Source organism: Notamacropus eugenii, chromosome 4 (assembly GCF_028372415.1).
Source record: "Notamacropus eugenii isolate mMacEug1 chromosome 4, mMacEug1.pri_v2, whole genome shotgun sequence".
Lineage (NCBI taxonomy): Eukaryota > Metazoa > Chordata > Mammalia > Diprotodontia > Macropodidae > Notamacropus > Notamacropus eugenii.
In genome coordinates this window covers 407,643,051-407,655,746 of record NC_092875.1, presented here as the reverse complement: position 1 = coordinate 407,655,746, position 12,696 = coordinate 407,643,051, and the positions used below count along the sequence as shown (strand labels likewise).

The window sequence follows — 12,696 nt, the reverse complement described above, 5'->3', positions numbered from 1 at the left end:
AGACAATTAACAGGAGGCTCAGGAAAGCCTTTAGGAGGTAGTAGCTGAACCTTTAGGGCAGAGGGGACAACAGACATCTGACTCATCAGTTTAACTGTGATATAGACAGGACAAGGAAGTCTTGGCAAGAGACAGATCATCAAAGTCTTTATAAATGCCAAACAGAGAGAGACATCTGTATTTTAGTCTGCTGGGAAAGAGCCAATGAAAATTACTGAACAGGGGAGTGATATAGCATGACTTATATTTCAGAAATGTTAGTTAACAACTTTGTGGAGGCTAGATAAGAGACCTATCAGGCCATTCTAATATTGTAATTGTCCTGATGAGAGGTGAGAGGGCTGGGTTAAGTTAAACAATACTAAATCAAAAGCATACCCACAATAATAGCAGTTGTTGTTTTTTTTTATTGAACAATAATAAACATATCCTTTTAAAAACAAAAATCAAACAGCTTATTAGGTTTACATTCAAAGACCCCACCTGTCATTTACAATTCTGGCATAAATTTAGAGCCTAAGATCTATGTAAATAGTAAAATCATTTTTAAATAATAATAATTATTATTATAACAATAATAAAAACTTAATTCTTAACTTCAAATAAAATATCTTGCAAATGTTCCTGGCCAGCAACTCATACAGTGGTGCTGCTTATGCTAGGATCATTATAACTGTACCCCAATTTCTACCATACATCCCAATTTTCCAGGTTTAAAAAAGAGGCATCAAATCCCTCAAAGTCAGCATATCAGCCACCAGCTAAAAATTAGTCTTTCTTTTGCTGCCCTGCTCAAGGAGTCATTTGCAATTATGAAGTTCAATGACATTTCAGTCACAGTATGTTTTGGGGGGAAATCTAGCAAAAATTAATCATCATGTGGCTGAAATGTTTGAGGTTCCACTTATGCCTATGACTTCTATTATTATAATTGCCATTAAGCCAGCAGGCTACTTATATTTGGAAAGTTAAAGCTGCCTTCTGGAAGTTCTCTCAACTCTCCCATTACCATCTTTTGCATATAGTCCATGCCATGATCACCTCCTCAAGAGAGAGATAAATATGGGCATACAAGGTGTATGTATCATTATAAAAATATATAAATATTTACCCTTCCCCCCAAAACTAACAAAAATGTCTCCATAGCCTGCCTCAGAGGTGGAAACTAGTTCTTTTAAATCATTTCTATAGCCATATTTCCCCTCTGTCCAAGAATCCTTCCACAAGCCATCTGAGTCTGTAGATATCCTAAACAATCCTTTAAAGTGTGTCCCAGGGTTACCCACATCTACACAATTTCATATGGGCAGCAGACATCCATCTCACTTATTTTCGTTGTGTTTTCTCATTTATATTTCCTTTTATTTCTCTCAATGTGAAAGAAAGCATTCAATCCTATTACAACCATTACATTGAATGAAAAGGTATCACAAGAACACAAGTTGGCATATGATATTTGCCCTCCAATCCCACCCTTTTCATGTCTTCACATCTCTTGCTGTTGAGCTTTTGGTATCAGTATCCATCCCAATCACAGGACAGGTTGGGAGTTTTAGCTCTGGACGTCTTCTCTTTGGCCACCACACCTGAACACGTGTTATTTCAGTATCTTTTCTTTTAGTTCTTCCTTATTGCTATGTATCTAACAGATCTAGAATACATCTAGTGTTCAAATTCTTATCAAGACAAATATCTAAAAGTGTCCAGCCATATGCGTTTTACAGAATGTAAGTAATCTTTCTCCCCCCACCCCCCACCCCCACCCCACTGGAGTTCCACAGGATCACAACTGGTCTCCAGAAGTATTCCTAGTGGATACGCTAGATTGCTCTGAAAATGTGTGGCTGTGTATTGAACAATCTTCAAGGGGAGTTCCCATTTGGCTGTCCCATCAAACCAAACCCAGTATCAGCGGGGCTTTAACCATTTCGTTACTGAAGGATGACCTCCATTGTTTTTCATAAATTGATCTTTGACTGCATTGCCATCTCCAGAAGCCATGTCAGGATCTGTAAGGTCAAAAACAAAAATCAGACCCAACTGTCTGTGGTACATCCATAGGTCACAGAGATTTCTGAGAAAGTTATTACTTTATGCTTGAAATCCTCAATTTGTGGGAAAGCATTAGCTTATTCAACCATGCTATAATAATTGTTGGCATTTAATATAGCACCTATGGTTTGCAAAATGCTTTACAACTTCTTGAGTTAAAAAGTATTTTGTTAATTATGTTTGTATCACCATAAGCTAGCATAGCTCATAAGTGCTTTATAAATGCTCAATAATTGATGGTCTCACTTGGTCCTCACAATAACCCTTTGAAGGAGGTGCTTTTTTTTTTTAAAAAAATAGATGAGGAAAATGACTCTGTGAGATATTGAAGGATTTGCCCAGGATTACATTTGGCTAGTATCTGAGGTGAGATTTGAACTCAGATTTTCTGTCACTAAGTCCAGCATTCTCTGGCTGCTCATGCTTCATGCTTCGTGCTTCCAAAGAGCTAGACACATAGCTTTCATGAAATCTTCCTAAGGCAGGGCAATCTCCAGTTATCCTGATCTATATCTTGCCGCTGGACCCAGATGATGACTTTGCACAGCATTCCCTCACTTAAATCCAATTCATTTGCAAGTCAGGGCATCTCCCTCCTGATGTCATGATCCTCCTGGAGAACAAAGGATGAACAGCAATCTTTCTAAGAGCTCCATTGTAAGCCAGAGTTTTACACAGAGGCCAGTTTTTTAGGCTAAATCAACCTTAGAGAACTCAGAAGTAGAAGAATCACGGTTTCAAGTAGGGGAGAGACTAGCTATAAAGTTATGATGGTAGCTTACATACTCTAAGGCTCTGAACTGAATACTGTCATTTTTCCATATTCTTAAGCCTATGGTATATCTCCAATTCTTAGACCATTCAGGCATATTCTTGAGGTGCATATAGACATTATGCATGGTATCTGGCATTGGATTTGAGCCAGAAAGATCTGGAATCAAATCCTGTGTCACCTTAGACAAGTCACCTAAACTCTTAGGACTCAGTTTGCTCATTGTAAAAAAGAAGAAAAACCAGAAATATGTAGCACCCCTCTCTTCCCCCCCCAAATCAGTTCTGGTAACAAAGGCTTGGTTACTATGGAGAAATCAATACCACTTAGGTATGATTCCTGAGAATTAGCTCACATGAGAGTTCCAGGAATTCCTGCTCTGAGTCAGAAATCTATCAAGCAGGTTTCTCAGTCACATATGATCTTTCATGCTCCTTTGTCAAGCTAGGTAAATGCTTGATAGGAAAAGAAGGGGGAAAAGTTACTTAAGGTTTGTAAATCTCCAAAAAGAGCTGGGGCAAAGGATTAAGATGTTTTTATTTCATTCATACTTAGTCTCCAACCTCAAAATGAGTTTGCATTCAAGGGATCAAGGTGGAACTAAAGGTCTTTGTGTAATCTGGCAAGAAAAGAGGAGCGTGAGACAAAACCCAGGGAAATCAGCTGCTCTTCGTTTCCTATGGAGAATTCAACAAGAGGAAATGGTGTCTATGTTGCAGCATGAAGGATGTAGGTTAGACATACAGAAGAATTTCCTGCCATTGAGAATTGTTAAACCCTAGACTAGTCTATACTGAGAGGCCATGGAATCTCCTTCTTTGTAAAATGACAAAAGGTCAGAGGATAGAATTAGTTCCTCATCTTGATAGAGCAGAATGATCCTTTCTGACCCTGGAATTTTATAAAAATAAACTGGAAGAGAAAGCTGCCAACAAGTAAGGGGAAAAATCTCATAAAAAATTTTCTTTGCGATTTTTTTAATGTACCCTCCATTTCCAGATATGCACTCCCTCCAACTACCACCAAATGAAATCCTCCTTGTAAAACCAATCCACATGGTGATTGTGTCTAACAGTGTATGTATCCACAGCTTCCCCACTTCCAAAAATGAAAGAAGAAATGTGATTTTTCACTGAAGAGAGTTCATATTATGTGCCCAACTTTTGAATCTATATTGGAAGCAATCTGACTGACCAAAATATTTTCAAATCACATGAAACATTGACCATGCAAGTTTTGATAGCTCTATAGATAGGCCATAAACATTTTAAAGGATTGAACAATATCTCACTCATAATTTCAGCTAATACTTCATTTCTAGAGCCAGTGTGCAAAAAAAGAAAAAAACCTCAAAGTTAAATATAAACATGAAAGAAAAAAAAGTGGGTGAATTCTCCTTCTTTATCAATTGCTTACTACAAACACTTATTTCCATCCAATATTTCAAGGATATGCGATGTCCTCAGTTTGGGTTCCCTCCACCAAAGAAGATTTCAATCCCTCTAATATTTTGAATATCATCTTCAGGATCTGCTGTCACCAAAACATATTAACATCCTGTAGTCAAACAAATCCCTTCGCTCTTGGCTGGGCCAATTCTCAAGGAAGAGATAAGGATTGTTGATTATCAGGCCAATACTCAAATCCCTCCCAGCTTTGTAGGCCGCGCCAGAGTCTGTGTGCCATTAACACCCCAACCCTGCAGTAAGGCACCAAAAGGAGAACCCAGTTGAAAAACATAAGTTCATTTCTACGTCTAAAAATGACCCTAGCACTTCATGCTCTATTAAGTTGGCAAAAAAACATTTGTTTCTTAAATAAAATATTCGAAGGATCTACTTAAATTTACCTCAGTCACTGACTACTCCCCATACACATATTTTGAAAAGAAAATCCCATAGTTAAGAGCATCGTGATTTACAATTTATTTCAAGGGTCAAAGTTTTGCCTCCTTTCTAGTGTGCCTAGTGATATTCGGAGAATGATGGGAATAACTCAGCGGATGTTGCATTATTGCGTTTTTGTGCACCAGAGCAGAAATCTGCAGCTATGGTTGGAGAAATAGGCACATTTACCAAATACAGTAAGATAGCAATAGCTAGCATTTGTATAGCACTTTAAAGTTTACAAAGCACATTATATATGCATATAATACATAACTCAGTTGTAATTAATATGAAATGTAAGTGATCGGAAAATCTAGACTCACCTGAGATTATCTAATACTTCAATTTAAGGACATTTGGATAGATAGCTTGTTAGTGAAGAGTAGTAAGCTTTAGATAATATTATATAAAATAAGTCATTAAAAAGAGGCCATATGAGTTGATGGATAGAGCTGGTTCGGGAGTCAGGACGACTTGCCAAGGGTCAAGACTCTCTCTGATAATGGCTCTGTGACCATGTGTACAAGTGTTTTGAACATCTCAGTGTACCAGGCAGCTCTCTAAGAATGGGGTTCCTAACCTTTCTGATGATCTAGCTGCTTGGTCTAGTGATGAAGCCTCTCTCAGAATAGTGTTTCATTAAAAAAAATTCATAATTAAAGGAATTTAAGTTAGAAGCATAAAAATAAAGATGTATATTTTTCTTCAAGTTCTCAAGTCTGTGGACCCTAGGGTGCCTACAGACCCTAGGTTAAGAACCCCTGCTCCAAGTAACCAATGAATTGCTGATCTACATTGGCAATTGATGCTTCTTCAATGAGAGTTCCCAATACAGATGCACTGGGAAATTAATTAATCACCTAATAGTCAGCAATTGTTTAATAGGGGCCCAGTTTCCACTAACATAGTACTCTAAGGGGAACATGATCCTGGCTATGCTAGTGGGTTATGAGTTCTGGCTGGTCCCCCAATCAACCAAGAAATAATTTGGAGGGGATGAGCACCCTCTGAGGACCAGGCTGGCCAAAACTCATTGCCAAGAAGACAGACTGGGCATTCTTCAGAAAGGCTGGATGCCAGGCCACAACAACCTATGAGAGCTATGGCTCCTACACAAGTATAGGGCTAGGGATCAGTACTAGCAGTAGTAGTGCCTCTGCAGAAGTAATCACAGATTTTTTCAAGGTCCTACAATAAAAATAAGCCTATGGACAGGACTCTGCTGGAAACTATGGGAGACTGGGCCAGTGCCAGGACATGCCCAATATATGAAGCATTTCTGCAACAATCTCAAACATTTTTTGCTATAGATTCTCAGGAATATTGACTAAGACCAGTCATTTCAAGACAATAATTGGGCATCAAAATGCTTTTTAAAAAAAAGTTAGCTTCTGATGTCTTGGCTTGAATATTTCATCGTTGAAATCATTCTTTGTAAGAGAGAGATCAGGAAGGGAGTGACTTTGGCTAGTGGATTTCTATCTTAAAGCAGATCACTAAGGGATTTACAGAACTTCCATGTCATAATTAGTGACTCCTCAAACAGGAGAAATGTAATAACCAGCTAAGGATTAGATTCATTCTCCACATGAAAAGTAAGAAGTTTTCCAAGAAATCTCTTAATGTTTAAACAGTGTGCTTTAAGCCTTGCAAAAAAAAAAAAAATTCCCCCTTTCAAAAACAGACATCAAAAACTAGTCTGCCTTCTTGTTAGGTTACATATATGGAGGGGAATACATAAAAACAACTTCTTTTTCTACTCATTCCCTTAAAATATGATAAAAATTATTAATTGGTAAAAGAGTGACTTGGATCAGGGACATGGCTTTCTGACTGTGAAATTCAGGGTCAGCTCTTACCTGAAGAAGGCACCAATCTCTTTTTGGAAGGCCGTGAAGCCTGGAAAAAGTGAAATTTCAAACATTTTCCGATCACTTTGTCACATATGCCAGATGAACATGTGCAGGTCTGTTTGCATTCCATTCCATAGGTACCATAAGGACACTCTTCAGAATTAAAAAAAAAAACAAAAGTTTAGTGGAGGGCTGATTATTTTCACTTTTTAGCTGCTGTATACACAAACTCTCAATAGTTCTGATTTGAAGATGAACCTCAACTTGTTTTAAACACATGTAGCTCTTAAGAACTGATTTCCTAAACACTGAAAAGTAAAATTCAAACTTGAATACTCTCCTAACAGATCAGAAATGCCAAGCCTAAGCAATTCAGGTATTAATAATAATGGAACAATGGAGAGCTTGGAGTCAAAGGAACTGAATTTGAATCTGGATTCTGTACTTAGTCTTTCAAGATCTCTTTCTTAAAATGATGTGCTTGAGCCCAATAACTTCTACAATTCCTTCCAACTCTGAATCTGTCATTCTAATAGCCAACATGTCATGTAATCAGCTCATCTGATCTTCGAAGTAACTCAAGTGAGGTAAGTGTGGCAAATATGATTCAGCCCCATTTTACAGATGAGGAAACTGAGGTTAAGAGATCTGACTTGCCTATGTTCATATAACTAGTAAATGTCCAAGGCAGAATTCAGACCCAGGCCTCTCAGACTCTAAGAGCAGTGTTCCATTATGTTAGACTGTTTTCCTTAATTACTCCTGTTATAAAATTTAACAAAAAAAATTGCCAATACATTAGCCATTTCCTCCAGGAAAAAAAAAATGCATTTCAGAGGTGGGAGGAACCTCAGAGAAAAAGATCTTATTTTATAGTAGAAGAAACTGAGGCCCCAGCAGTAGCTGGGGACAGAGATGGAGCTAGAATCTATGTCTCTTCAGTTCCAGTCCAATGGGATTTTCACTACTCCATGTTATACCTGCTCCTCTCTTTTTTCTTCTGAAAAGGAGTCAGGTTTTTCCTCTGTGTGTCTGTCTCTCTTTGTTCTCTTTTTCTCTCTGTCTCTGTCTCCATCTCTGTTGGTATCTCTCTCTCTCTCTCTCTCTCTCTCTCTCTCTCTCTCTCTCTCTCTCTCTCTCTCACACACACACACACACACACACACACACACACACACACACACCCCATCTTTTTAATAGGTCAGCTATATGGAAAACCAAGAGAGATGGAGGTGGAAGACAAGCAGAAGGCACAGAATCACATACCACACACCCTTGCCCCTCCAGTCCTCAGGGATTATGGAATGTGGATTTGTACTTAGCTTTGAGTATAGGGCTGATTTTTAAATCTAAAACTGGACTAGTCTCTAGACATCATTTAGTATAAGCTTTTCTTTTTACAGATGAGAGTGTCTTACAGGTCACAAGGGGCAGAGCTGGGATTTGAACTTGGGTCTACGATCTAAGTTCAACCTTCTTTCCACTGCACCACAGACTATTTGCTACGCAAACAGGAACCTCAGTCTCTGCATAGGGATCAGGAGATTCAGCTCCAAAGGGGAGAAAGAAAGCTCTGTCCCTCAAAGACCCAGATTTTTAAAAAATTCTTCTCCTGACCCTCCCCCCAGCCACTTGACACTTTCTGAGTCTGAAATGGGTACAACTACACTGTCTTTACTTGCCTTGCTTACAGGCAGCTGGGTGGCACAGTAGACAGAGGAGCAAGCTTTGAGTCAGGAAGACCTGAGTTCAGATCCAATCTCAGAAAAGACACATAGTAGCTGTGTGATCCTAGGCAACTCAATAGATCCTGTTTGTCTCAGTTTCCTCATCTGTCAAATGAGCCTGGAGAAAGAAATGGCAAACCACTCTAGTATCTTTGCTAAGAAAACCCCAAATGGGGTCACAAAGAGTAGGACACAACTATATTCTCTCAGGAAAGTGATGATAAAGTCCACTGGAAACCTAAAACGCAATATAAATACTAAATAAACTTTAAAGTTGCCTGTGAATTGCTATGCACATCTACCTAAGAAAGCCTAACTTTGTTCAAACTCATAACGTTGAAACAAGGAAACCCCTCCTGGTGAGGTGGAAAGAATGTCATTAACTGATACATAAATGTAATAGTCCTGAATTGGAAGTGACATAGTCTGCCTTCAAATCCTACCTTGGTTACTTAGTACCAAGTCCAATCCATCTGGGCCTCCATTTTATCCTCTGTAAAATGAAAGTGATGAAATTGACTAGATAGCATCTATAGTTCCTTTCCAATCCAAATTCTATGATCATCAATGAAGTGTTTCAAAGTGCATCCTTTTCAAAGGGTGATCAACACTATAAAAGATCCATTTCTCTTGGACATCAGTCAAACAAAATAGACCTGGGGAGGTGATTTGGAGAGGTCTGAAAGACCTCTATGCAGACAATTTTAAGAGAGTCAGGCTATAATTATACACACAAGTAGAGGCAGCTTAAAAATTCATTTGAATTCCCAGATAAGGTTTTTTTTTAATCTTCTAGAAAATACAGTGCTAAGCACGTAGAACACAGATTCAGTGACTATCCATTGGCTGATTGAAATTTTGGCCATACAGAATCAAACATCTGGATGACCAGAAACTTGGATAAACTACCAGTTTTTACTCTGGATGTTTGGGATCATTCAGACACAACCAAACATGAGCTGCTCTGGACAGCTGAAAGACTAAGTTCTGAGTGCAACAAAATGGAACAGCTCTCAAAATGTCATTCTAAGATGCTCACAAAAGAATCCCCTAATCAATGTTTCATGCCAAGAGAAAAGAAAGTATCCAAAGCAAAATTTCTCTAGAATCTAAAGGAGGAATCTTAAAAATCTCCTTAGAACCAGCATCACTCAATAGCTATTACATCAATCCAGCGGAATAGCCTCTTGCTGCAAGAATTTGGAATTTCTGCAACTTGCCTCTTTGCCCACATGTGAGCCTACAGTTTAAAAGACCTTTTCATGCCAGGAGAAATGCAATTTACAGCCTATAACTCACTATATTATAAGTATGATTGTGTTAACCACTTCCTCTCTAATTTCCTTGCAAGAAGCCTTGGTCTTTTTTGGCTGATAAGACCTGCTATTTACAGAAAATTTGATCCTATTCAAACAAAAGTTCAGTGTGTGTGTGTGTGTGTGTGTGTGTGTGTGTGTGTGTGTGAGAGAGAGAGAGAGAGAGAGAGAGAGAGAGAGAAAGAGAGAGAGAGAGAATCTGCCAAATAAATAAGATATTGCATTAAGTTCCATCAGTCCTACTGTTTCAAATTGGCTACACTGGTAGATAATAATGGTAACTACAATAATAACAATAGTCATTTAGAATTTAAAACATACATTTCCTAGTTCTTGGTATTTTCTGCGAGTGAGAAAGTTGCTCATTACCAATATTGGGCAATTATTAGATAAGCTTAAACATCTCAACACTAGAGGGTTACATTCTTTCTTAAAAGGTACAATTTCATTACAAATGCGTTCAAATGGGGAAATTGCTGAGAGATATATTGTGTTTTAGTGCTTTCATTTAAAAAAAGCTTTCTTTAATTCGTAAACTTGATCATTTTTTAGCTCTTTTCATCTGCTAGGTGTTTTCTGCTACTGTCCTAGTTCCTAAAGAAGAGAAGGAAGTTTCCTGATGTTTAAACAGTGCTTTTAAAACAAGCACTCCTTTTTTGATTAAAACTTCATTCAAAAATATTTCAAATTAAAAGCACTCAAGTTGTAATAAATTCTACTGACGCTTCTTTCTGCTTTTAATAAGCAGATTCAAGGGAATAGAGACTGTCCTACCAACTTCTAGGGCTGCTCTCTTGTTCCTAGTTGCATCTCTTTCTTTCCTTCAGATTTCATTGATCCTTTAGTACCTGTATATTGTTCTGAATGGTCAGCTCTGGTCTAAAAGGATTCTGCGTTTTGTTCTGTTTACCAGAGAATCCCTTTTCAAGTGTTTGGAATACTCATGGTGTTCCCCCAACCTACTCCTAGATCTCCACTGCAGCTCCCCAAAGAACATTTTACCTAGAGTTGTCTCCACCCTACAACCTTTCCTGCTCAAAGAACCACCAATCACTAAAGTTCACTGCCTCTAGGGCAGGTGCACACAATATATAAGACAAAAGATGAGCTAGTTAGTTTTTAATAGCTCTCCCAGGAAGATGTTACAACCTTCCTTTGATGGCATTTATCTGATGGACTTCCTAAACTGTCTCTAGGTCTCTCTGTGTGTCTGTCTCTGTTTCTTTCCATCTCTCTCTCCGGCCCCGTGGGTTCACCTTTGTCTTTGACCACTGGAATGTCTTTTTGTATCCTTTCTATCCAAGACGATTCATTCGCTTAGGTGTGCCAGCGTCCCACCTGATTCTTTGCTTGGAGTCTTTATGAAAAGTACAGTAAAAAGGGTGGAGAGACTGGAGCCACAGAACCTGGGTTCCTATATATAACTCTGATATTTACTCCCTGCGTGGCCTTCAGCAGTTACCTTAATAACGACATCTAACATTCGTAAAACACTTTACCTAGATTGTCTTCTTTGAGCCTCACAATAAGCCCATCAGGTATGTGCTATTAGATTTATAATATTAACTCATTTTACAATTGAAGAAACTGAGGCTGAGATTTGCCCAGGTTTCTGGGGGTAGCATTCGAACCCAGATTTTCCTGGCTCCAAGGCCAGTGCTCTGGCCACTATGCCACCCAACTACTTCCCTTGGGGGTTGAGTTTTCCCATCTATAAAATGGACCCGCTGGCGACCGAGATCCCTTTCCAGTTTGAGACCTCCTCACGCGTTAGAAGTGAGCAGAGCCCTCCACCTGTTGCTCCGTGGGCACGGCAAAGCGAGCCTGTGTTTACCTTTGCAGATACCAAACTCTTCGCCAAAAGCATCCTCCTGGTTGGAAAAGTGGCAGTACAGCCCGGGGCCGCACTTGGCGCCGTCCATGCCCGAGACAGTGCGGTAGCAAGTGCCCCCCAAGGACGCGGCACACACGCGGCAGCAGCCGCAGTCGTCCAGCACGGTTTGCTTGCAGTTCTGGCTGCTTTTGCAGTGATTGGGGTCGCACTGCTCGGGGCAATCCACCGCGTACCCGATCCTGCTCGAGACCTCCATCAGGTGCGCAGGTATCAGCAGCGTGGACAGCAGCAGCCAGAGACCCTTCATGGTGGATGCCCGGGCTGGCGCACACCGAGCCTGGCCCCCCAGCCCAACTCTCGACCTGAAGGACCGCGGGTCCGGGCTGCGGGCTGCAGCCGTCAAGAAGCAGAGACGTGGCTGAGCATCGGGCTACAAGTGGATGAGTTTTATACGCTGGGTTGCCCGCATGCTTCGCCGTCATCCATTTCCTCAATCCGGCGGAGTTGTCCTCCTGCCAACCTCTCTTGTTTTAGTTTATAAAATCCAGGATGAAGGTTGGATGAACACGCCGCTGCCATCCAGGAATTGAAAAGCCCGAGCTGATGTCATCTGTTATGTTTAGTTAGTTGTTTTGCATGAAGACTAAAAACTCTCTCACATCCGTCTCAAATGCTCAAGGACGTCTGCAAAGGGGGGAGGGGAAGGGGGAAAAACGGAGAGTGCATACCACCATGGAGGACAGGAACTGCTTTGACACAGGGCACCTCACAGAGCGAAGCTTTGTCTTGCAAAAGGGAGCCCCTGAAGCCAGGAGGAAAATGGTATCCGCATGAATCACTGAGACCGAAGAAACGCCACTTAAAAAATACCACGGAGCATTTTGGGACTGGCTTAGTCGGTAAAGCATTTGTTAAGCGACCCCCTATGTGCCAGGCACCGTGCTAAACGCTGGAGTCACGCAGAAAGGCAAAGATATGCCTTGATCTCGAGGACCTCACAGCCCGGTGTGAACTCATTCAACATCCATAAGGTTACCTGGAAGAAGAAATGGTTATATCGTACCTTTTCAGTGCTCAGAAGAAGTACTTGGTTAGGGATTTTTTTTCTCCTAGCTGGGGTTTCCCCCCTTTCCAAAAACCCTTATGTCCAAAGTAGTTCATTTAGCATGTGTCTACCTATTTCTGTAGCTCTACTTAGACGTTGCCTTGAACTTGAAAATCAATGCAAAAAAAAAAAAGTCACAAAAGAGGTAAAA

At 40.0% G+C, this 12,696-nt stretch overlaps 1 protein-coding gene across 1 annotated transcript; it reads right to left on the bottom strand.

The window, feature by feature from the left end:
• Positions 1 to 387: 387 nt before the first annotated feature.
• ESM1 (endothelial cell specific molecule 1) lies at positions 388 to 12,011 on the bottom strand. Its single transcript, XM_072605633.1, is given in 4 exon segments — positions 388 to 2,009; positions 6,570 to 6,716; positions 11,441 to 11,816; positions 11,818 to 12,011. Coding segments are annotated over 4 exon segments (729 nt in total). The 5' UTR covers positions 11,923 to 12,011; the 3' UTR covers positions 388 to 1,908.
• Between the last annotated feature and the right edge of the window lie 685 nt (positions 12,012 to 12,696).